The sequence below is a fragment of the Apis florea genome, unplaced genomic scaffold (assembly GCF_048593485.1).
Source record: "Apis florea isolate Af1SG1 unplaced genomic scaffold, ASM4859348v1 contig_2495_pilon, whole genome shotgun sequence".
NCBI classification, from domain to species: domain Eukaryota; kingdom Metazoa; phylum Arthropoda; class Insecta; order Hymenoptera; family Apidae; genus Apis; species Apis florea.
In genome coordinates this window covers 4,220,921-4,246,488 of record NW_028256595.1, presented here as the reverse complement: position 1 = coordinate 4,246,488, position 25,568 = coordinate 4,220,921, and the positions used below count along the sequence as shown (strand labels likewise).

At 45.1% G+C, this 25,568-nt stretch overlaps 2 protein-coding genes across 5 annotated transcripts; one reads left to right on the top strand and one right to left on the bottom strand.

Annotated features, from left to right (window-relative positions):
* Nucleotides 1–736: 736 nt before the first annotated feature.
* On the top strand, nt 737–4,632 carry LOC100866702 (uncharacterized). Of its 2 annotated transcripts, none has more exons than XM_003696936.4 (4): nt 737–1,354; nt 2,176–2,403; nt 2,483–2,687; nt 2,789–4,632. In XM_003696936.4, exons 1-4 carry the CDS (start codon nt 1,282–1,284, stop codon nt 3,285–3,287), a joined length of 1,005 nt encoding a protein of 334 aa, XP_003696984.3. In that variant the 5' UTR covers nt 737–1,281; the 3' UTR covers nt 3,288–4,632. The 2 variants fall into 2 exon arrangements, with proteins under 2 accessions (XP_003696984.3, XP_086762963.1); XM_086906837.1 differs by having other exon boundaries at nt 1,924–2,403; nt 2,789–4,142.
* LOC100866820 (uncharacterized) lies at nt 4,369–25,568 on the bottom strand. 3 transcript variants are annotated; one of them, XM_086906829.1, is made up of 7 exons: nt 25,028–25,568; nt 24,036–24,253; nt 21,125–22,523; nt 7,828–8,064; nt 6,775–7,694; nt 6,403–6,685; nt 4,369–6,277 (listed from the first exon to the last, which is right to left on the bottom strand). In XM_086906829.1, exons 3-7 carry the CDS (start codon nt 22,437–22,439, stop codon nt 6,090–6,092), a joined length of 2,943 nt encoding a protein of 980 aa, XP_086762955.1. In that variant the 5' UTR covers nt 22,440–22,523; nt 24,036–24,253; nt 25,028–25,568; the 3' UTR covers nt 4,369–6,089. The 3 variants fall into 3 exon arrangements, with proteins under 3 accessions (XP_086762955.1, XP_086762957.1, XP_086762956.1); XM_086906831.1 differs by lacking the exon at nt 24,036–24,253; XM_086906830.1 differs by lacking the exons at nt 24,036–24,253; nt 25,028–25,568 and adding an exon at nt 22,643–22,820.

Below are 25,568 nucleotides of genomic sequence, written 5' to 3'. Positions count from 1 at the left end.
AAACGGGAGAGATGAACGAAAAGGGGATGTGGGTCATCAAGGGAAACGAGTTTTTACGTAACGTCACAGGATAATCAGGCTCGAATCTGCCGGCCGGGCCCTTGTCTCGTAACCCCAATTGGGCTGGGGGAGGGGAGGCCAATTTGTAAACAAAGAAGAAGAAATGTGTCCGTGTTATCGTCCATCTCTCCCTTGGTAAGATTGCACGAAAAACATAACGACGCCAAGCCAAATTATATAATATTTCCGAGATAATAGAGAAAGATATGTAATTGTCGCGAAGTAATACAAGTTTCACGAGGTGTCCAAGCGGAACGACGATGACTCTGTTGCGGTCAACCAAGCGTACGCTTTTCCTTCCCCTTTCGTTTAATGTCTTTTTTATTTATTAGGCACGATCGATCAGAGAAAGCCGAAAAACGCGTTTAGACCGAATGAAAATATACAATTGACGGTAAAGATTCGTCTGTCTGAGAAGGCGTTATATTCTCTTTATATCCACGCGTATTATCATCGTTCGTTACGATCCAGGTTACAAGGACACGAGGAGAGTAAAAAACTTTATATATCCAGATCTTCCTCCACGAGAATTCGGAACCAAGATCTGCCGAAAATCAAGATTTATCGAAGCAATATTCCCCGCGAATTTCCACTTTTCACGTTTTCGTTATTGAATATATGATTGACGATAAGAACTCTTCCTCCGTAAAAAGAATCGTTGCGATAAAAAAAGACAAAAAAAAAAGAAACAGATGGAGGAGAAAAAAAAGGATGGTGTTTGTATTATTGCGTGATCTAAACGGTGTATCTTGGTTATCGTGGAAAAAGAAGAGCACCGACTTTTTGTCGGCCCCCTCTCCCCCCTCGATGGCCGGAGCAGAGGATCGGTAGATGGGACAGTCGCATAAGTTCTCCTGGTACCAGGTTGGCAAAGGAGGTCACCCGGTCACCCAGATGAGGTTCTTTGCCCGTCGTTACCTCCGCACCTCGGCCAATGGCGTGGCACCTCATCGTCGCCGTGGCCAATCCTGTCGCCAGTTTTCGTGCCGACCGCCAGCCGATCACCGATCCAAGACCCGCGCCCGGCTTTGTGCCCAGATTTAAGCTTCTTCCTTGCTGGGCAGGATCTCCTCTTCGAAACGCGTGTGAATCCTTTTTGAGTTTCTTTCTCAACTTTTCCAACGTGCTCGTTTTTCCCTCCCGTGATCGTGAGCAACACCGCGAGGAGCCCGAGGAGTTCGAGTAATCTGCATCGGAAGAGAAACAACGGGGACAACCGTGATGGCCGTCAGGTTCACGATCCTGGTGCTCTTGACCACCGTCTTCGTCGTGGTGTCCTCCGCCGGACTGCTCGGTGAGCAATGGATCATCATCACGCACAGTTACGCTCTCGTGTTCAACACGTTTCTCTTTTCGATTTTTCTTTCCTTTTTTTTTTTTCCTTTTCTTTTCTTTTCTTTTTTGCCGAATCGCATCCGAAAAGATGCCGAAGGAAGGAAGGAAGGAAGGAAGGAAACGTCGGAATATATTCGTGGACCGAGTACCGCTGTGTTCGATTCGACGACGCGACGGAATAAACAAGAAAGTTTCAACGTGTCGCGTATCAATCGAGGCCTTGTTCCGCGAGACATCCCTTTCGGGGAATTCGAAATTCGTTTTTTCGAACGTGATGTCGCGATGTACGTGTTTCGCGATTTTAATTAGTACGTATAGATAGATAACCGTTTGAGATTGAATTTTTCAAAGTTACAACGAACGACTGGTCGTAAGTCGACGTCATGTTGCAACACACATACGCGCATGCACGCACACACATACTTGTCCCAGTAACGCGAGAAAGTTGGCGGATAGGCATCTTTTCGACCCATCAACGCGGCACACTTAAAAACGGTACGCGTATTTTGTTTACCGTTTCGAGAGAAGAAGAAGGCAAGCTTTTCGACACGGAGAGGAATGGAAGTGGCGGAGTGGAAGTCGAAACGGTGTCAAACAACAAGCGCGGAGGGAAAACGTCGGGGAGGAACGTCCCGGGCATCGAACCGACGCGATGGAATTCGCGAACGGATATATTTAATCACCACGGACGAATTTCGATTCTCCGAATTTCGTTCCAATTTCTCTTTCTCGAGCAACACCTTCCTTCGTGTCTTCTACATTATATTTTTCCGTCGACAGAGACGTTGCTCTCCTGGGATTTTCCAGACGCCGTGGGCAGATCGACCAATCCCCAATCTCAATGCCTGTGTCAAACGTCCAATTGCTTGTGCTGCATCGATCTGAATCTGACCGCGACGTTCGATCTGGGCGGGCCGGCGTGCATCAACGTGAGGCAAAAGGAGCAGAACGTCTCGTTGAATCTCAGCTACGGCGACAATCCCGTGCACAATGCCACGATCAAGATCGGTGAGACGGATTTGTTTTTTTCCAAGTCTGTTTTCACATCCTAATCGAACGTTAATTGAACACGAACCTTGTTCTGCAGTGGACGCGGCCAATAGATCGACTTGCATGAACCTTCTCTCAGACTTGGCGCAGATATGCGCGAAATTTACGTGGATCAAGCAGACGGAAGCGGGCCACGACGGTTGTCTGGTGATCGAACCAGCTCTGTTGGGAACGCCGCAGGCCACTTACCAGATGGGATGCTTCAATTTCAATCAGGTGGTGCGCCAAATCGAGGCACCTCCGTGAGTACGATCCTGAAAATTTCTCTTCCACCTGACGATTCATTCGTCACGTGTCACCATTCCTTTCGTATCTTCGTGCAATTACCGAATTTTAATCGCAGCGCCATCGAGACAGCGGAAGCGGGCGAGAGCGGGGAGGAGGAGGAAGACTCGTTGAACACGGAGGAATTCATAGCGGCTGTGTCGGCGAGCGCCGAGCAAGGGATAGCGCTGTTTTCCCAATGGCTGGGCCTCAATCTCAATCCGAAATTGAACGTGACGAGCGGGAAGAACGGGCAACAGGAGGCGAACGGTTCCACCACTTCAAGGTCTGCTCGGGCTCGGTGGGATCAAGAGGAGAAGAGCGACGAGCGGTTTAAGCAATTGCTCAGCGCTCAGGACAACGTGTTGAGGGGTTCGGCGACGATCGGCCAATCGAGCGGGGCCGAGACGACGTTCGTTTATTCGAAACCCCCCGGCTTGTACTCGTCGGATAAGAGTTCGGACGAGAGAAGGGTCGATCGAATGAAAATCGAGCCCCAACACCTGGCCGTGGTGCCGAAAGAGTCGAGGAGAGGTGGAAGGGCGTACAATATTCATCAGCACGTGAACGAGATATAAACTCGGTCTTTTTCGATTTTCGGCTCGATCGATCGAGGGGGGAATTAATTAGAAAGTATATATATATGATTAACTCACAAGAGTAGATCGTATTCTCACGAACAGCGTTAAGGCAGAATTATTATCGTCGCCTATTTATTTTTCTTCGTGTTTTACTTTTCATTCTGCTTCTATTTAGTTCTAAATTCGACTAATCGACGGACATCGAGGAACGACTACGATCTGCCGAATTAATCGGTGTTGAACATCGTTCGTTCTTTTCGAGGAGATTGATCCAACTCGATCAACTCCATTTGAATGATCTCTCGTAATTGTGATCGCTTCTTTTTCTTCTTCTTCTTCTTCTTCTTTCTCTTTCTCTCTCTCTCTCTCTCTCTCTCTCTCTCTCTCTCTCTCTCTCTCTCTGTCTCTATCTTTTTGTGAAATTTATTTTATATTATTATTATAACTATTATTATTGTTGTTATTATTACTATTATTGGTATTCAATCCACGCGATAACATCGAATTTTATGAAACGCACTTATGATAAAACATATCATATGATAAAACACGAGCTTTGCAAAATGTCGAACAGAATGAACTCGAATAATCGAATAAAATCTATACTATAGATCTATATCTTATAGATATAGAATCTATTATATTATATATCAGATATATAGATATAGAATTGCTTCGCATGAATTCGACTCGATCGTTGATGGAGTAAGTAACAGGGAAATTATCAATTACGGACGGATATTTTTTTTTTTTTTTTTTTTTAATAATCGTTAAATTTTTTTTTTTTTTAATAATATCTTTTGTAACATCGTTGACACGGAGATGGTCAATAAAACTAAAAAAGAAACGATACGTTCGATACGATTCGTTCATCCTGTTTCCTCCGATCGATTTCGCACTTTCGACAGATTAAACGAATAAACGCGTGATTTATCAGAAAAGGGAGGAAAAAAGAATCTGTTATCAACGATATATATTGTTTGTGATATTTATATCTCAAAGTGAATTTTTACATGGAAAAAAGAAAAAAAAAAGAAAAAGAGGAAGAGAGTATGGTGGAAAAAAAAAACGAAACATCTCCACTCGATTAGTCATGGAATATATTGTCGAGAAGTAACATCATTTGACAGGCGATACTTGGAACTCCAATTTATTGATCGCTCGTATTGGCTTCGTTACACCTCGAAAAATCGATACAAGAAATATATAATCGTATGTATAATCGTATCACCATATAGATATATATATGCGTATATATATATATTTTTTTTTTTCCTCGTTTATTTTCCCGATATCTATATAAAATAAAAGAAACGAATAAAAAAAGAAGAAAGATAAAAAATTGAGAAGTATTCCTGTTAAGAAAAACGAAATATTACAGATGGACTAGATACTAATAACAATTTTTTTTCGCCTTAAAATAAACGCGTCTCGTTCGATCCGTCAAAATATATATATATATATTTTTATATATGTATAATATATATATATATATAATATATAATTATATAGATATGCGTTTCTATGCGTTTTTTTTTTTTTTTTATACGTTTCTCGTTCATCTCGTAGTAAAAATATTTTTTGGGTTTCATCTTTGGGCGATCATCGTTATCTCTATGCAAAGGTAGTTAAAAAAATAATTCGATCCTTGCTCGAAAGTGACAACGTGAAAAGTCGGAGAAATCCTGCGTTTGAACGCGCGTTCCTTCGGGCAATATCAGAAATTGCGGCATTCCGACGTGTCTAGACGTCTGTCCTCCTTTTATCTCATTTATCGATTTCTCGATAAATCAACGCCCGACGTTTTAAACGGATTTCAAGATTTCTCGCGCGACGATATCTCGCAATTTATACAAAAATAAATCGTAGTCCGATAGCTATTTAAAGTAAGCCGGAAGACTTCGATTCTTCCCCAGTTCGCGCAGCTTCGATTCAACGATTCGAGAATGTTTTCTTTCTTTTTCTTTTTTTTTTCTTTTCTTTTTTTTTTTTTTTTTTTTTTCAAAATAAACACCATTCGAGGCTAAATTTCGATAAAAATACATCCTCTTCGTAAAATATCGTTATACGGATACGAGAAAAGATTACAAAAGCTAGAGCCGTGAACAGCTTGATAACGCTAATTAAATATTTCGCTCGATATTATTGAGAGTCGAATAAAAATTTATCGATAGATATATATATATATATCGGTACGTCGTATTATTATATTTTTTTTAATTCGATATTTTTCCACTTTAGCTCTCTTTGGCTATTTTGCTTCAGAGACGGGTCCTCTTGTTCCACCACTTCGTACGATACGATCTTCGCCAGGAGGAGAGAAAAATTTTCTCTCGAGAATTCATGCTTCATTCGAACTTTCGCCGACACTTTCGTGGGAAGCAATCGTTTCTTTAAATATCTCGTTTCGACAACCTCAATTACATTCTCCCGTTCTTTTACAATTCACATCGAACAAATTGTTTCGTCGCGTTCGGCTCGAGCACGCTGAAATTCACATGAGTTTCGAAACACGCATCCTTAAAGAGAGAAACAGCCTAACGGTTAAATATAATAAGAAACGAAAATTGGTATCTGATTGTTGGAAAAGCAACACGTTATCCCGAACACGTATCGAAACGCTGGAAAATGGTGAAAAAAAAAAAAAAAAAAAATTGAAATCGATTCGTTGTTGCGCCGGATTAACGCAGACCCAGTTTGTTACCAGTTCTCAACGAAAATAATTGGTTGCAACAAAAGTAGATACGATCTTTTTGAAACTTGGTGTTTTCGGAACGCGACGAGAAGGAGATCAACGATTCACTTGACTTGGTGACGAGGCGGTGGTCCGGCAGGTGGTAACGTGAGAGAGTCCCTTTTCTTCCTGTTGACGCGACGTCCGACGTGCAGAACCACGTCCCCAGCTTTCACGGACTTGAACTCGGCGATCGCCTCGGCGTGCGTCATACCGTGAAGAGGTTTCGAATTTATCGACAAAATTTCGTCCCCTGAAAATAAAATATTTCAAATCAACGATGTGATATTAAAAAAAAAAGCGTCGGAAAAAAGAAGATGAGGATAAGAGGAAGATGGAAGATGTTCTTTTTTTTTTTTTTTTAAGACGACGTCGCACCTTCCTTGACGGTTCCAAGATCCGCGGCCTGCCCATTCGGGAAGACTGTTTTCACGTAAATGCCCATGTTCCCTCGAGGACTGTCCGTACCGCCGACGATACTGAAACCGAGTCCTTTGTGTCCAGGACCCTTTAGAAATCTGGCCGTCAGTATCGTGAATGACGCGCCACCCTTGCCTGGCCTCGGTAGGGTGCAGAATCTCGACTCTTCACCCTCGCCAGCTTCGTCGATGTCTTCGAGTTCGGAGTCGGTATTCAGGCCTTCGTCCGTGTCTTGTGTACCCTTGAAAAAAACGGAGAAAAGAAGAAGAGAAAAAGATAAAAATAAGAGGAATGGAGTAGAAAAAGAGATGGATTTCGATTTCCACTCACTTGCCAAGTCTTCAAACTGGAACCGGAGGAACTAGGGATATTGGCAACGCTTCTGCTGTTCATTCGTCTAGTCGTCTTCTTGCCAGGGCTCCTTTCAGCCCCCAAACTAGACGGGCCATCGTCTTTGTTCACGCCGGATCCAGGGGATCCAGGCCCATTAGAATAATTATTCACTTGTCCACCGACTTTGAAGTCGGTCATCCTCTTTCTGGGCGTCACCCTCGGTATGTGAATCTCCTCGAACGAGGCGTCCGTTTGGCTTCTGGGCTTCGCGTTCTTCTGGAAATGGACGTTCTCGTACGAGTGATGGTCCCTCGTTTCCGAGTTGCTTCTCGCCAAGTGTCTGTCGGGGTTGGGTGTGGTCGAGGGCGTCAACTCCGACCTGTGACCCCGTTGAAAACGCACGTTCTCGTACGAGTGCTCCTGGTGTCTGCACGAACCGTCGCGATTCTCGGAGTTGCTTCGTTGCAACACGGCTCTGGATCTGGAGCAACATCCGGGGGACGAATTCGCGTACAACACGTTCTCGTACGCGTCCTTCTGGCTTTGATCGTGGCAAAGAATCGGCGAGTCGTACGCGCCACCGCTTTGAGAATACGTGAACGTTTTGCTAGTTGCGTTGGTCAACGGGCTGCTACAATTGGGAGAATTCGGCACGCTTCCCTCCGCCAGCGTCTCGAGATTGTCGTGGAAAGGGTAGGGTGGTAGAGATGTCGGCTCGCTCGAATCGTAGCCGTCCCCCTCGAAGTTCTGACTGCTCGAGGAGGTGAGGGGGCTTGGAACGTAGAAATTGGACGCGTTGTCCTTTTGCGAGAACACCTCTGTGACGCTCAGCGCTTTCCTCTTCCGAATACCGGCGTTTATCTTGCTGAACTTGCTCCGCAGAACGTGCTGGATGTCGGCTATACCCTTGGTGGTACCTAACCAATCGCAATCGTTCGTTCGATCATCGATTCGATTCGATTTCGCCTCCCCTCGAATTATTATCGAGATTTTATGGATGCGAACGGATTGAAAAAAAAAAAAAAGAAAAAGATAAAAGGTAAATGATACCTGGTAATCTGAGGGAACTAGTTTGCAACAATTTCTTGGGCGAACTGCCGTCCTGAAGGCTCTTTGCGGCAGGCGAAGACTCCCTGCTAGCCGGGCTGGATCTTACGGGTTGAATAACCCCCTGGGTCGTTCCACCTTGTATCAGAGCCTCCTGTGGTTCCGAGGTCTCCTGGACGGAGCATCGCCTCCTCAGTTTCCTCCATCGTTGACTGATGCTCTTGTTCCATAAATTCAGGTCTGTGGAATGGAAGAATGAGAAAAAAATTCCGCATGACTACCGGTCGCAGGATGCGCCGCTATCTCGTGACGGGCGGCGACCGCATCGAGGAGCTCGTTAAGGAAACAGGATGGTCCAAAATTGGCCTCGAAGAGAAAGAGAGGAAAGATGCCGTTCCTTGATTATCGGGCTTAACGACAGGAAGCGAGCGAGATAGTACGATGATATTGTTACTTATCGAAGATAAAATTGGATCTCGATAAGGAGGAGGAGGATCGGAAAGTAGATGGAAGAAAATTAGATATTAGATAATAGTAACGATTCGTTAATAATAATAATAATTCGAAATCCGGATAACAAGACGGCGTAATTTTCGACGCGTTCTTTTTTTTTTTTCTTTTGCAAAAGTTCAAAACGACGACGAGGCAACGTACATACATACACGTTTTTCATAGAACTAGCAACTTATTCAATTACAATTCAATATAGTCTCCATGTTGTCGGATCCACGTGACCACAAAGGACGATCGACGTTTGAATCCTGTCCCTTTCACCGATTCCACGAAGGGTCATGCCCCCTCTCGATTTCCTCTTCCTTCGTTCGCGGGCTAGCAGTAGTTTCGCCTTCGACCTTGGGCGAAGAAGGCACGCGCATAACAAAACTCGTCGTTTTCCTCACCGGCGGAAGAAAGTTTCAACGTCATGAATAATTAATCGATGATGAATGACAGGCATGATCACTAAGGTCACTGAGCTTCACACGTAACACTGATCTCTCGACCAATCACAGGTATGCGTGTTCGTTGCCTGTTCGTTTCGGGGCTGGCCATGGCGTAACAGGCGACTGGTGTCACGAGGAGAACGCCGAGAACAACCGCGATGACGACGACCACGATGACCGGGACGGGAACGAAGAACGAAGAACGTGCACGCCGTTGTCCTCGGCGATCGTTGCTGACACACTGGGGCGTCGGTGGCGGCTGCACTCGCCATTATCCGGAGTTACAGTCATCTTACAAAATGCACTTTCACTTGTCGACGTATCTGCGGATGCGCCCGGTTTCGCGAGGCCTTTTTCGTTCCGCATCGAACGCCGGACGTTGCGCTTTGTTCTCCATAGATCGCAAACTTATTTCAACCCTTTCATTCGCGAAAAGAAAAAAAAAATCCACGAACGAACGATATCTGTTATACACTGCGTTTCGATTTCGCGTTCACATCGCGATATTCGTGCGGGATACACGCGTCCGATGACGCGCAATTAGAGACGATCAAGCGCGTTGATCGATGAAGATTCCCTCGATGTTTCATATTAATTACTGATTTATTCTGCCCGTTTTATCGCAACGAAGCGAGCAACGTATGATTTATGGAATACGAGTCTCTCTCTCTCTCTCTCTCTCTCTACATTTTCCTCCCATAACGAGAATCGACGTTCATTACCGGATTCGTTGTTGCGAAATGATATCCACTATCGGATGGACGCGTGATCGATTATTTTAACGCTTCTGTCTGCGGCGTTAATTAAAATTTGCCAGCATTGGTGAGCTTCATGCAAATTAGTATCGATTGCATCGAAAACTGGGATACCACCTTGAGCAGGTCAACCGAAAATGCATCAAGGACGAATATTTCACGATCGTCGAACGATGATCCCCCACAGATCCATCATTCACAAAAATAAATCCATCGAGCAAGTTTTTCACCGTGTCGCGCATCTCATGCACGTCCCTCCCTGTATTACGTTTCACCGCTGTTTCACAGCTGTACACAGTTCACAGCATAAACTTCGACAGCTTGTAATCCTCCGGATGTACGAGCATTTGCAACTCTAATCGAAGCAGCTCGGCGTAGAAATAAAAGAATCCAAGGATGTACGCCAACATGCTATCAAGATGTCGGTATCGAAGATGCGACGGTGCGATACGAATTGCAGAGGATTCGAGGCGGAAACGCGAAAACTCGAGCGCGACCGATGCCTCGAGCGGCGACGCTTCTACCAGGATTTCGAAAACCACAGGAGTCCACACTGTACGCGGTCTCGACATGAACTGAAAGACTCGAGGTTTACGGTTACTCTGTGTGCGTAAAGCATTACGTGCGTGTGCGTAACAGACTGTACACACGTGTGCAGCTTGGTACCTGTGCATACAAGGTGACGCGGAAGAAAGTATCGAACTCGTTCCTTTCGTGATACGAATTCCTCGCATAACTTCGGGATGACCCGCGAGCAATTCTTTTTTTTTTTTTTTTTTTTCTCCCCCCTTATCGACGACAAAAGTGCGCGCGTTTGCAAGCGGAGAGTTCGCGCGTGAAATCGAAGAAAAATTACGGAAGAGCACCGTTCAAAGAAAGAAAGAAAGAAAGAACCCTCGGCTCGGTTAAAATAATTTTTTCAACCTAACGTGAAAAGCTTTCGTAGCGCACGGTGTACAGGACAAGTAACAAAGTGAACGCGCAACGACCCGCCGGTTATTCCATCTTATTTCATATTTCACGCATTTCGCTTCGTTCCACTTTAATCCCGCTCGTTTCCTCCGCTCGCCCGATCCATTTAATTAAAGCTTCAAGATCATTCTTTTTTTTTCGTTCACCGTGTATGCCACTCATTCCGTAGTCCAATTGTGTACCGATTGTGGGAACCTTTTGCCGAGTGTTAGTGAACGCTCCTCTCGTCGCAGAGCACGCTTGCACGCGCGAGAGTGTGCGTATACACACACCTATTAATGCGCATCACGGATGCGTGCACACCCTACATTCGAACTCGTGCGCGCCTCATGGTCAGGGTGGCTTGCATTATTTCCTACAATAACGCGTGTTCTTCGCACGAGGGTTTGCACGAAGGTGGACACTCGCGCGAGACCGAGAAACGACTGCGTGTGCATCCACCACTGTGCGGTGGTTCGGTAATCCGCAACATCTACCGATTTCGTTCTGACGCGAGCGAAATTGTTCTTTTCTAACGGTTTCCTTCGAGGAAAACTTCGCCGATTTCGCGCGATCGCTGCGTTGAGGCGATACAGCAGCGATCGGTGAACGCTCGACTTTCAAGGCTTCCTCGACTCGCAGGTTTGCAAGGACAGGAAATTACGTTAAAACGACGATGAACGGTATGGTATCCATTATATATTGACCTACATACCATACGGTTACCTTTCCACCCACGAAATGGATAAGATACGCGATAAACGCGTGAAAAATGACGTGTGTATGGAACGAAGTTGATTCCAATTAATGAGTAATACTCGTGTCCCTTTTTTTTTTAAGAAATTAAAGAATTTAATAATTATTGTTTTCTTTTTTTTTTTTTTGTAATGCTAACGAGATCAGCAGTATCGTGAATGGATAATAAAGACCGCGAAATTGCTGTACAAGGACATTTCTATACCGAACTTTCGTAACAGATACATCGGGATGTTATGAAATTCTTTCGGGTGGTGTGAATAGAATGAATGGGAACTGTTTGTTAGCGCTGTTTATCTTCTTATCTTAGCCTAATGTAATAATTTGACAGAGAGATAAGAAATACGATTTTTATGATCGTACAAATTACATCAATTGAAATGTTCATTTTTATTCTTATAAATATCCTCGCATCATTCGATATATTTTCAATAATTACTGCTTTGAACATAATGCTTGGACGTAATAAACACGTGCTCGACCATGCATAGTTTCACTATTTCAAGTTCCACTTATAAGAAACGTCAACGTTACGCGTGAGATCAAGTCGAGTGAATATTTCTCCTATTGCTCATTGTGCTCCCGGTGCCTCGTGATGACGGTCGATAGTTTCGAGTGGTCGTATAAGGAGGATATTTTTTCTTACTTTTTCATGCATGCGTTATATAAAAGAACGGAATATGTAATAGATTCTAAAAAGAAGAAAAAAAAAAAAAAAAGAAAGAAAAGAAACAAGCTCTAAAGTGTGGAAATGAATCGACAAAATGTAAATATAATTAGCATTTCGTATCGTTCCATTTAATTTCCCTCTGACCGATGCGCTGATATTTTCACATTGGTTGAACAATTACACGCGAAAAGTAACTAGTTACATTCGTTTTTTAAACTCACTTTTTTATCCTATCCATCTTATTTATTTTCAAACAATATTCATTTTAATCTCAAAATCGTTGTAAAAAAAAAAAAAAAATCTCTATCTAAGAAGTGCAACATCTTATAACTTATACAGAACAATACGATTAGATCTTATCAATTACATAAATCAAACTTGTATTACTTATATTACTTATTAATAAAATTCCAATTAAATGTTTCTCTCGAGTATCCCATTGAATCCCGTAGATTTCTGCCAAAACGATTGTGCAAACATTCTTTCGATAGGCATCAAGAAAGAACTCAAAAGAGTGGCTCGAAGAAGTTTATTCAAAGAAATGGACGTGCGGCGAAAGAGGGAGAGGAGGGAAGGGTAAGAAGAGGAAGATAAAGGAAGGAAAAGAAAGAAAGACGGCGAGGAGAGATGCGGGAAAACGTAAAGATAGACGGAGAGAGAGGAGAGAGAGTGGAACGTGGCAAGACAGAGGGAAAAGGGGCTCGTAGGTAATATACACACAGTCGATGTTGGGAACGCGTAGCCTAGTGCCTGTGAGGAATGCGTAAACGGTAGAACCGTTTTGTGAACGAAGATGGAGAGAGAGAGAGCGGCTTAACTGCGCTCGAGAGATAGGGAACCGATAAAAAAAATAATATCGAACCGTTTCATCGGTTAAACGATTTTTGATAAAAATCGCGAATATATCCTCGTTACTTTCCTAACGTTCCTTTCATTCCATTTCCATCACATCAGCCACGCTACGATTCATTTCTAATTATTCGCGTGAAGAAATTTGCCCGCGAATTTTTTCCACTGCAAATTCTTTTTTCTCCGCTTACACGTAACGCGTTGCGTAATCTTCTCACGATTTTCCATTATTTCTTCGAATTGCTCGAATTATATTCGGGTTCGAATATAATCGTTGTTGGCAGGCGTTTCGAGCGCTTCCGTTCTCGTCATGGACCTATCGACAATTCGTATATATTTTTATATAATAGTTTTGCATGGCCAATCAAGCGTTGGAGCATCGTACGACGCTTGATAACGAATAATCGCACGTTTACCGCGTTGAATTAGTCATCGAACGAAACGTGTCGACGCGCGCAAACGCTGTTGGATCGCTGTTAACATTGATTCCCAGCTCGGCATTAATTTTCCATGCCGATTATACATTTTCCAACGGATTTCTTTCGCCTCGATAACGGTCGATCGTGCTGCGTAAATTGTCGATCTCGCGTGAAGAGGATCTCGATTGAATGGAACGGGATGGGAAATATGCGGCTCCGTTAGAAAGTTCCTCCCCAACAGTAAGATCAATCATCGTTAGAAATAGAACAGTACGTATGTAACGTGTGGAAGCCAATTATACCTGTTATGCAAGTGAATGGTTTAATTTCCAAGACAAAAGGTGTTCTAAAATGTCGAACAATCGGTGGAATCTTCCTACTTTTCACCGGTAACGTTCGTACGTTAGATTGGAAAGAAAATTGGCGAGCAAGACAAAAGTCAATTTATCGTTATATATCGAGAGACACACTGTCTCCGCTTGCGTGTCAGTCGTGCAACCAGTTTTGTCGACAGTGTGAATAGTTCGGAACGTGTCCGCGGAATAATCGGCTAACTGTATGCAGACAATGGCTGAGGCCACTCGGCACGCATCGTTGACTCCAATTATGCAAGGAGTTCTCAACTTGGCGCCGTTACCACAGCCTTGTTTGTGCATTATCGGGCCTGCGAACAGCCTGTTTTATCGTTTATATCGATACGGTAGTCGTTCGTAATTTTATTCGTGTTTCTTAATTCGCGATCATAACACAGGGTTATGCAATTCGCCGAGATTTACGAGCTGGCGTGTTTCCTACCTTCGTTCGATTTCGAAGCGAAAAAAGAAAAAGAAAAGATTCTTCGGGTAGAGGAAGTTGAGTTAGAGTTGATTTGGAACAAGGTATTGTACGATGAAGCAACGCGAAGTTTCGTCGTTATTTTAACATTTGTAAAAGAAAAAGTATCGTTTACAATGAGAGATCGTAATGAACGCTAATGAGAAAGTAACGACAGCCACGAAGCTTAAAAGCCGGGTAATAAAATATCCATTATTTCGAGACTCGCGTGTACGTGTTGCAACGCATCGCACCATTAAAGATGAATTTTTTTTTTTATCGAAAATTCGCCTGTTCGTAACCACGTATAATTAAACTCTACGCTATATTATCGCAACGGAATATATCTCGATACAATTAATTTTTATCACAGATATCAAACCTGCCCTTTCCCTTTTTTTATCATAACATCCGATAACAAAATATGAAAACCATCGAGCAACCAAGGTCGATAAATACCTAATTCTAAAATTATCGCGAAAATGTTTTACAATTACAAGCTTTTGTAATTGTTCAAATGATAAAAAAAAAAAATTAATTGGGAAACCATCGGGAACAGTAGAAAGTTGCGCGACGTTCGAGGTTATCTGTTGCGCGACCGCATTGTATTTGCATCGAAAAATACAATAAACGTGTGTACACGATCTCGGCGCACTTTTGGATGGCGAACGAAAATCGAAAGTACGCATTTTTTGCCCGGTCAACGAGCGCATAAATCATTCGCCGCTTAACCTCTCCTTATTCTCGCTCCTTATTATCGAGCCGATTCCGAAGAAACCGGGAGGACGCGACTCTTTCGAAGAATGCAGAAATTACGTGCGGGTGCGCGATGCGTGACGCAAGTACCTGCGAATACCTTGCTCTCTCTCCCTTCTTTCCGGACGAATTATCGCGGCCTTTGCGCGCTTTCTCGCGGCACCGTTATAACCGATTATAAAATATATCGGTTGAATTAAATTTACGAGCTGCTCTCGAATCGCGGGAGTGTCGCGGGAAACGAGCTAAATGATAAACGAGAAAGAGCGGAGAGAGAGAGAGAGAGAGAGAGCAAACGAGAGAAAGGGAGAGGTGGTGGAGGTCGAAGACAGGAAAAGGAAGGGAACGAAGCGAAACGGAACAGAATGCGAGGCTTCGAGATGTGTGGCGCGCATTGCGCGTGAGCACAATGCTTTTTAAGTGGCCGCTATGCGATCCATGAGCCAGCCTGCAAACCGCCGGTGTCAACGTTCGCTAACTAAAGAACAGGATCATTCTCGACAGGAAGTACTATCTTTATACACCGAATTTCAATCAGACGGAACTCAACGGTTCGTGGCTCGCATCCGGCCACGATCGATCGAACCAAGCGTTTTTCGATACAGACGTGCCGCTTCTTGATAACCAAAATTGGAAAATGATTGTAACGGTAATTGGATAATTCGTGCGAAGTTTAGTTGGGATTTAAACGATCGGAAGAAGAAGTGTTTCCCTCTCTCGTTCTCGAATTTCAAAAAATTGAAATTTGTTTCGAGTAACGAACCACGTGGAATATAATATTCTACGTTTCCACGCTCGCTCGAATGCAACTCGTAATTAGTAACGAGTAGATAGATATTCAAATTCTCTCAACTTTTCTTCTCCCTGCTCGGTTGGAAAGAAAGAAACCTGAAATCATCGCGATTTCAAGTTTCTGCCGCGCACAATGGGGGCGCAACGTTTCTTCGAGGACCGGTCGACGATGGCGAATTTACGCTTTTGTTCCTTAATGGGACAAAAGATCCTCGATCCTTCGTTTAAGCGTATATTCTTACAAAGAAGGAGAACACGCGATTAAGCGATTGTCCGCTCTCCTTTTTGCACACCGGGGGACGTGTTATTACATACGCGTCGCGTGACTCCGAAAGATTGGAGGTTTTTCGCAAAAATCGTCTTCGCATCCCCCTGTTGTCAATCGCGAGAGAGAGAGAGAACTGTTGTCACGCGAGACGCTGTAAATCCCCTTCCCTATGGCCATTTTATTGGCCGCCTTCTTGGAATTTCGTCAATTACGCTCGGCATCGGTGCAGCGACACACCGATATATAGCTATAAGCGATAATTTCAGTGCTAACGGAGGGCAAACGGGGAATTGAATTACTCTATTATCATGGCAATTTGTTAGTCTATGGTGTATAATTCGGCATGTGACGTCATTCGAGCCATGCGGGAGAACTGTACCGCTCGAACAAAGAACCCGTTCTTGTCCGTGTTTCTTTAAAACACGGAAATCGATCGATGGAACTCTGTACGATGCGATAACAATGAGAGATAAGACAGAGAAATGAGAATTCTCAACTTTGTTATCCCTTTGTTTATTAATAACGCGAAAATCCTCGATACGATTATTCTTTTTATCTTGATTTATCTTAGAACAATGAAATTTGATAATTAACGTATATATATATATTTTTTTTTTTTATTGTAAATAAACGAATTATTTTAGATTAAATTAACGACACATTACTTTATCGTTTGTTTTACAACGTCTCGCGTCGATTATTTTCCAAGTGATAGATAAAACAACAATAATTACGCGACTCTCAATGATAATTTCGCGTATGTAACAATCTATACATATACGATGCTATGTAACACGTATGATATGATTTTTCTACGATAACGTTTCTTTCTTACGGAACGCGACAAGCAGACGCAAGTCTGGTGAAATCATTGTCAGTCGGCTTCGTGACAACCAACCCGTATTTATTTGCTCGACGAACAATGCCTGCTTCTTTTTTTCCACCTTTCATCATCGTTCCATTTTCCGCCGATCGATCGAGTCACGCGTCAAACGTTCGAATAATAAATTTCAAACTTAAAAGAAATCTCTCGTTCGAGATTTGTTGTGCCGAATCATCATCGTCTTCTTCTAAATCGAAAATCGGGAGAAATCGAGAAGAAGAAGAAGAAGAAGAAGACGCGTATATTCGAATATTCGCGCAATATCATCGTCATAATTTCAAGAGGAGAATTGCTCGATTCTCTCAGCACAAAGCGCGCATTCGATCGATTAACTCGACATTATCGCTCTTGGTTATTATAAATAGCGGTATAAACGGGGTGGCCGCTATCTCTGTCGAACAAAAGTCAGCGATCTCTGTGAAATTACGCCGATCCTCGAGTCGAGAATGGCCCCTAAATTTTCAGAAACTGGATTTCCTTCGAAAACAGCACCCGTTTCAACAACACCCATTTCCCGACGAGTTTCCTCGACGGTCCATCGAGGCAGAGCGTGAGAAAACTTGGCCGAATATAATGGAGCACAGTGGTCGGGCACGTACACACACGCGCGCGCGAGCGCCAGCCCTCGTACAGTTTGAGTGCTCGTAATTAAGTGCATAACGAGGCTTGTTTACACCGAGTCGGGTCCTCGTAATCTCCAGAGCCGCTTAGTCTGCCGTTTTAATCGGACTCTCTTCTCGGAACGGAATTTATGGCACGCCCAATGGTGTACAATAGCGAGACGATACACGATTCACGTTGACGAGGGGTGCAGCGACACCGATGGAACCTTTCTTCGGTATCTATTTTCGGTCGACCGAACTTCTCAATCCTCAAACACGAGAATTTAACTTCGTTAAACATCCTCGTCGAGGATTCTATCGCGAATATCGAATTTGCGATAAATGAAAATTTACATTTGGGAAGGGAAATGGGAAATTCGAGTGTACGGAATCGCATGGAGAAGCCGCACCTTGGAAAATATTTGAAATATTTTAAACTCGGGTTGTTTCGATCAACGTACAGTATTTAGCATACGATTCGAAACGAGGAGGAGGGAAAAAATTTGGCGGGGACGAAAGAGCAGAGAGGAGTCTCGCGAAAACGGCGTCTCTTGAACTTGTCTAAAGGGGTGAAAATGTCAGGCGTTTACCACGGGAGTATCTCTCTCACCTTTCGCCGGCTCCCGTCTTTCTTTCGACCGAAACGTAATAAATAAATCCGCTCGTGACAAGACACGAGGTACGCTGAAACACGAGAATCCTTATCGATCGAGTATCGAGAAACCACGTTGCTTCGTACGGCACCGATTTATTATTCGTTCCTCTTCCGTTAATATCGATACGAAAAAAAAAAAGAGAGAGAGAGAAAGAGAGAGACGAAAACCTCGAGAAGTCGAGAAGTCACTGTCCAAAAGAATTTCTACCTCGTTTATCGCGCGTTATACACAAAGCTTACGTAAGCTCGTCAAATTTCAATTAGCCTCCCTCCCTCTCTCCCGTTGATGGTCGGCGGCGCCACGTATTATTACGAACAATAGATCTCACCTTTGTTGTCGCAGACGTCGCAGAGCACCATCTCCAGCGGGTGGGATAAGGCCGCGTGTGCATCCGACCGCGTGATCGCGCCCGCACTGAACAACGCCCGGGGGACGGTGGCCGGCGACCACGTCGACGACAGGCCGGAACGGGACGAAGAGGAAGACGACGAGGAACGGCGTGCGCGTATCGACCAAGTTCGATAACGTGTAGACCGACCTCGTTCGAGGAACTCGCGCGGTTCGTGTCCACCGAGACCGAGAACGAGGAGCGACGAGACGCACGGAAACGAGTGCAACGAGGGAAACGAAATAAAAGAACGGTTCGGGATCGGTGGTCGCGGAAACTAAGGGAGAGACCGCAGAAATAGAGAAAAAGGAGAGAAAAAGGGAAGAAGAAGAAGAAGAAGAAGAAGAAGAAGAAGAAGAAGAAAGGGAGGATGGGATAAAGATGGGAAGTGGAAGAGGGGAGGGGGGAGGGAGGGGAGGGAAGGAGGTGTCCACGAGGTACGCGGAAGGTAAACGTAGATACGCGGCGGGTTCGATTTGCGAAATGCTCGCGGTTTGACAGCTAGATTTGCACTGAGGAGCAACATCGGCCCAACAACTACGGCCGGACTTACGGGATGGGTCTGTTGGCGGGACGAGGGGGAAGATGGCTGCGTTTCATTGTACGCACACGATGGGCCACGATGGAGGGAGGGGGGAGCAGGAAGGGCGGCAGATCAATATTAGGGCGTAGACCGAAGGGTAAGGGCCGTCACCGCCTCTGGATACACACCCATGTGCGTGTGCACGTTGGAAGAATGCACGAGCGTTTCGAGCGATGCATCGGCACGATGCATCATCGATGACCGTTCGTTCGTTCGTTCGATCGTTCGTCCGTGGAATCCTTATCGAGCCGCGGCCCATTGTTCTCCTCGAGATATTTGCCGCTTCTTCCGGTCGACGATCGTCACAGAGAACGATTTGTAATCTATCCACGACGATCGTTCGGTGGTCGGCAACCGTGCTCTTCCCATCGCTTCGTTATCCGCTTGCTTTCCACTCTCCGTTTTTCTCAACTCGTCCGAATGAAAATAAAGGGAGAATCCTTAAAAGGGGCGGCCGTGGCGGAGTTTTGACGATTCGCAGGACGCGTCGTTTCGTAAATCGCGTTTATCGCGTCCCTCGCAACATTATGACGCAAGATGAAACGTATGCAACAACGTGTTCCACACACGACTTTTTGCGTAATCATTTTTATAAACAGTAGGGAAGGCGAGGTAAATGCCGATGCGCAATAAGTTTTGCGCGTGTGAAAAAATGTGCAATCGTGCGGCAGAGAAGGCAATCGAATCGATCGTCCAACTTTTTTCCCTTATAAACGTAATAAACCTCGACCCGATATCGTTAAACTAACGCGATACGCGTATAAACTAATTATTTATTTCCTCGCTCGTGAAATTTGAAATTTTCTTCGCGTGAATGCGCGCGAGAAATCTTTCCCTCCCTCTCTCCTTCTTTTTCTTGATATTCGCAATCTCGCTCGGCTCGAACGATGCATGGAACTAAAATAACGGGGAAAAAGTATTTGGAAACGAACGCTGAAAACGAAAATGTAAATACCTTGCTCGTATATCTTTAACGCGACGACAGTCCCGTAATTTATCGAATCGGGTACTACATCGCGAATATATCCTCTCGCGAGGAGAGGAAGAGCGAGAAAAGAGAGAAGGACGGGAGAAGAGAAGCTTAGACTTTCGATCGTCTCTTTTCCGAGCCCCTCGCCCGAAACCGCCGCTCTCCGTTTCCCTTCCCAAATCCAAGTTTTACGAGCGTGCCCAAAATTGTAACGCGATAAAGCGTTTTCGGTGCGAGGCGTCTCTTTTCCAGAGCGTGCGAGATATGGTTGATCCACGTAACGTAAAGCGAGATAACCGAAAGATAAGAATTAAACGAAAGCAAAAAGATGGAAAAGGGAAAAAAGTTGGTTGGCTTTCATCGCGTAAAATCAAAGTAAATGATCCGTGCGATCGATGAGAAAAGCGAAATTCGTCGTGGCGTGAGAATCGAGAGAATCGCGTGTAATGGCAGGAAATGTTCCGCGTCGCGAGCATCTTGGATCGGATTCCAAAATCTCGAAGGAAAAGCAAGAATGGTTGTTTCTTTTTTTTTTTTTTTTTTTTTTTTTTTTTGTAACAAACGAAACGTTCGAAACGATCGTTGGATAAAGTGGAGCAACGAGTGGGGACGACCACGATTTTATGTTACACGAAGCGAAGAGAGTAGAGGCGTTTCTGTTCCTCCTAGCTAAATCCATATGTTGGGACATATGTTGTTAGGGATACGCTACCCTGACCTGCACCAGCGACAAGAGCGAGAAAGGGAGCCTACACGAATGTCTAAAAATAGGGGTGCCCCGAGCTAAGGGATTAATGGCCACGCCATGGTTGTAATTTTAAACACCTCGGCAAACGTCGCTAATCCAATCTGCCGGCTTATAAAACTCCCTGCTCTTTAAGCAGACCAACAATCAAAGAGGGAGGGGGTCATCGAAATGACCAGCAGATATTTCATAATAAATCTCACTCAACTCGGCCGATCGTGCTCGTGTGCGTAGATCGATATTGTAGGTACGTATACACGAACGTGAATGCTCCTTTAGGGACGGAGTGATTTTCAACGAAACGGAATGGAATAATACATGGATTGATCGTTTCGATGATTTTATTCGTCGAGCTTTTCAAGTATTATTTTCTTTACCAAGAATTATCCTTGATACGTGCGCAGATGCATAGATATATGTACGTCAACGATAAATTTGTTTTCTAATGCGCGATAAAGATAATCTCTAATCTAAAGTGTGAACAAACATTGAACGTAGCTCACCCTTTCGTTGATCCTCGCTGTCCGAATGAAGCTCGACGTCGTGCAGCCTCATCGATTGCACGAATCCTCTCCAATGGCTTCGCGATCTCCTTCTCTCGTGCAAATCTGACTTCAAGTCTTCCATTTGCCGATCGCACTCCTTCAACAATCCGTCCAGAATATCCGGCCTGTCCAACTCCTTCGTCGTTCTCACTCTCGACTTTTCTTCGATTGTTGGATCGCCGTTATTATTCGAACAATCGTCGTCGTCGTTCGACGACGTCTCAATTTCTTTCGCCGTGCTCCTCGTATTCTCCCCGATATCGTTATCCTTCTTCTCGTCCACGATAGTTTTATCCGTCGTCTTTTCACAGCCGCGTCTGTTCCTCGATTCTTCTTTCCTCTTACGAATAGGAGGTTGCGGATGTATCTCCTCCGACCCTGCGACACTTTTCCCTTTCTCGGATCCTCGCTCGAGATCCACGCCGCTCTTCTGCGAACACGCCTTACTCGACGCGCTTTTACCGTTCGCGCATTTACCAACCTTGGACGCGTTCCTCGGATTGTTGTAACGATCCTTCAACGACTCCCGATTACCTCGAGACGCCTCCAACAATTTTTGAGCGAGCAATCTCGTTTTATTAATTTCCCCCCCGGATCTCTTCTCGCACTCGTTGTTCCTCTTCTCGTTCGAACATTTCACCACCGTTCTTGGAGAGTTGTCGGGGCTTTGAAACATCTGTTGTATCTTGAAGATATCCGATCGAATCTTGGCCGAGCTCGAGATCTCCGATTTTTTATTGGACGCGACCACGGAAGATCTCGCCTCGTTCTTCGAGGCGATCCCTCTCTGATACCTCTGAGCCGGGGGCGTGTTCCTCAATCTCTCGAGATCCTTCAAGTCGGCCAGCATCGAGCTCGCCGCCCTCGACGATCTACCGGTCGCCCCTTCGATCGCGATTGTCCTCGGCCGATCCTTCTCCATCCGGCCGATCTTCTCCATAGGTATCAGTGACGGATCGACGAACACCGTATCTCGTATCTGACTAATGTTCCGCAGCCTTGGCGCCCCGACCTTGAGCCCGGTCGTCCTCATAATCACCCTCTCCATCGACTCCGTCTCTCTCTCGTTTCGGGACAAACGTCTTTCATCGATCAATTTGGCTCGATGAACGTCGATTGCTGGCACAAACGGGCCGTGATACACCGGGCTATTAACGGAGGAAACTGGTCGTGAATTGGGATTGCTCGGCCTGCTGCTTCTCAGCGGTGACATCCTGACCAGCCTCGGCGCATCCCTGGGATCGTCCGTCTGTAAACTGCCTCTGTACACCATCCTTCTCGCCGCTTCCTCTTTTCACCTATCGATCCTCCTTCTCTTTTCCCGATCGTTTAACCACCATTTCTCGCCTCCTCCATCCTGAAAACCAAATACTCTCATTAATACAGATAATTTCTTCGTATATTTTATCGTATATTTAAAGCGGTGGATCAACGAGCGCTTCTTCATTTCCGTTCCACGCGATCGAGCGTGCTCACCGTTGATAATTTATCCTCCGAGCAATTTCCCTCCTGTTAACGGAAATCGGATAACTTCTCGATCGGAGGAATCGCGATCCAGAGCGTTTAACACGTTTCCTGCACGGTGAGCATCGCGCAACTGTTAATCGGCGTAAATTACAATCAAGAGGGAGACCGCCGCCAAGGCTCCTGCCCAAGAAGTCGGTGGGTAGTCGCCATGTAGGCAGCGGTGACCCGGCCATCTTGCGACATCTACGCGCGAAGGCACGTAGGTGTAGCGCGCTAATCGACACGACAATCCTTCGTCGTCGTCGTCGTCGTCGTCGTCTCGTTTCAACTGTATTTTAATCGGTCTTTAAGTTCTCGTTGCATTCTAATTAAACGCGAGATGGGTTGTCGGGGGTGACGACGGCCGTAAATGGACGCCGAGATCGATCATATGGAACGGTCGCCGCGTTCCTTCCATTCTGTCAGGATCGCGAGCCAACGCTTCGAATTGTTATGCCGCTGATATCGTTCGATCCGTTATGTAACGCCTCGCGTTTTGTCTTACCTTCGATCGCTATCGAGCGGCAAGATCGTCGTCGAAGAATTATCGGCATACCTCGGATATACCTATTTACGTATCGCTCGTAAATCTTGCGATCGCACTAGTTACACGTCGTCGTATCGGTGAGTTTTTTGCGGTTCGTCATTGCGGGCAAACGAGTTGTAGTAGCGTCGCTTGGCTCGTGTCTTCGATCGTAACTTGCCTCGTCCACTCGATCGCAAACGATATCGTATTTTTAGTTCGAGTACGTTCGAAACGACGTACGCGCGTTACCACGCGTGTACAGGTTTTTGCGGTTCGATACTGCGGAGATGCATCCGTGCATTATACGATGCGGTGACGTCGGAAATGTCGCGAGAGAGAAATAACATTCTCCGACGTTCGATAGGCTTTTGCGGCTTTTTCCAATTTTTCCACGAGAGAAATCGTTCTTTTTTTTTTTTTTTTTTTTTTTTTAAAGAGACCGCCGTTTCCACGCGAAAAGGTTTTTCCGGTTAGAAGAGTTAGTCTCACGAAACGCATCACGCAACAACGGCCTCCTCTATGTAATTTCGATTCGTACGTAAAGGCTTCCTTCCCCATTGCAAAGGAATTTGCAATTTCGTTCACGGTAACTTATTACGAGCATTGTTTATTCGTCAATTAGTCACGGTAGACGGGATATTCTCGAACAAAATTTTTACATCGTTTTTCCATTTAACCACCTAAACTATCTTTCCAAGCAAGTCCGAAAGATAAGTCGTCGATAAGTCTCGGTTCGATCGACGCTTTATCGTTCGTGTTTCCGTTCCGATCGAGCGACAATCGTGCGCAATGTAAGGACACACCGCGACGAAAGGAAATCAATCGTAATTTACGTACCGTTTCCTTCGCGGACAACGTTTCCACTGGATGCTCGTTAAGCGCACGATTCGCCACGATGCGACAGCCCCGAGTTCTGGTAACCCGGCCGCCTTCTCGATTTCTCGACTCGATTGCACCGAGAATCTCTCTCCGTTTGTCCTTCTTCTTCGTCACGTACAATTTCTAATCACGGAAATTATTCTCCCCTCTCTCCCGTGCCCGGTCTCTCGTTACCTCTGCAATAAAAAGGTTCATGCATTTTCCATTAAAAGAATGGCGCCGCTTTATTTCTCCACGGCACACGCATCCGTTCCCTTTCTCTCTCTCTCTCTCTCTCTCTCTCTTCCCTTCTTCCACGCGTTTTATCAGCCTTTCCTCGACATTCTTAGATCCAGCCAGAAGGCTGCCATCTCTCAACGTGGCGAGCCGGAAACGATAGGGTATTATATTTATTTCCATAGCAGTGGCATGCGGTTGTTCGCCACTGTTGTTCTTACGCAACGCTTTCCTTCTAACGTTTCTAACGTTTTTCATTGTCAATTAGTGATTAATTGGACGTGAATCGAGCGAGGCGGGCTCCACAGCCCGGATAAACCGTAATTGCACGCTCGTCTTCCACGTAACCCTTCGTGCTTTCGCCGTGCTTTATCACCGAGATCGCTCGGTATACATATTTATGTTGAGAACTTAGCGGATCCGCTTCCTTTAAAACTAGTGACAGCCATCCACGGTAAAACTAGACCGATCCCATGTAAGAGGATGAGAACCGAGCAGCGGAAATATTCTATTTTTACGCGTTACGGTTGATAAAAAGTTTCAAGGCTAACCTCCGTCGGGGTGAAAATATCGACCATCCTCGTACAATCGGGTTGAATTTAAAACGAGTTATTAATTTTACGAGGCATAAATCATTTCTCGTTAACGAATTGGAAAAGTGCAATTTCTTTTTTTCGCCCAACCCTTTCTACCTCACCGATCTTTAAATCGAATCGCTTCCAAATCGAACTCACCCGAAGTTTTGTTTTACGATCCCAGAGTAAGAAGAGAAACAGCTGCACGCATCCTCGATAGCACCACCTCTCCTCTTTTTCCTTTTCCTCTTCTTTTTTTTTTTTTTTTTTTTTCCCTCGAAACGAAAAACTCGTGTTTCCACAGGACAGGGAGGGCACAAACTCTCGTCGAAGGAACGCTCGTATATCGAGAACAATTTTCACTGGTACAAGTAGAGGCGCGCGTTTCCCCGGAAGCAGAAAACAAAGAGGGCCGGTCCAAAAGGCGTGCACGTGATCCTGGCCGAAAACTGTAAACCGCGTTCTAAGGCGCACGTCCTACGCGCGACTTCCTCCTCGGCTGCAACTCGAGAATACGTGATTCGAGGAGCGAGCGAGGACGCGTGTTGCCGCCACGGAACGCTTGCAGCGACAGTACCAAGTTCCTTCGTGCCGTAAGAAGCACTGAATGGGTTTGCCAGCGACGAAACATAATCGCGTTTACAGGCACAGCTGTAGGTACACCACTCTTTTCCTTTCCTTTCCGTACGAGCCAGTGAAG

Coding starts and splice junctions, on each gene's coding strand:
- LOC100866702 (XM_086906837.1), top strand. CDS start 1,282: ATGGCCGTCAGGTTCACGATCCTGGTGCTCTTGACCACCGTCTTCGTC. Junction 2,404..2,482: donor CAATGCCACGATCAAGATCG/GTGAGACGGATT, acceptor CTTGTTCTGCAG/TGGACGCGGCCAATAGATCG. Junction 2,688..2,788: donor CGCCAAATCGAGGCACCTCC/GTGAGTACGATC, acceptor TTTTAATCGCAG/CGCCATCGAGACAGCGGAAG.
- LOC100866820 (XM_086906829.1), bottom strand. CDS start 22,439: ATGGTGTACAGAGGCAGTTTACAGACGGACGATCCCAGGGATGCGCCG. Junction 7,695..7,827: donor TAGTTCCCTCAGATTACCAG/GTATCATTTACC, acceptor GCGATTGGTTAG/GTACCACCAAGGGTATAGCC. Junction 6,278..6,402: donor TCTTGGAACCGTCAAGGAAG/GTGCGACGTCGT, acceptor TTTTATTTTCAG/GGGACGAAATTTTGTCGATA.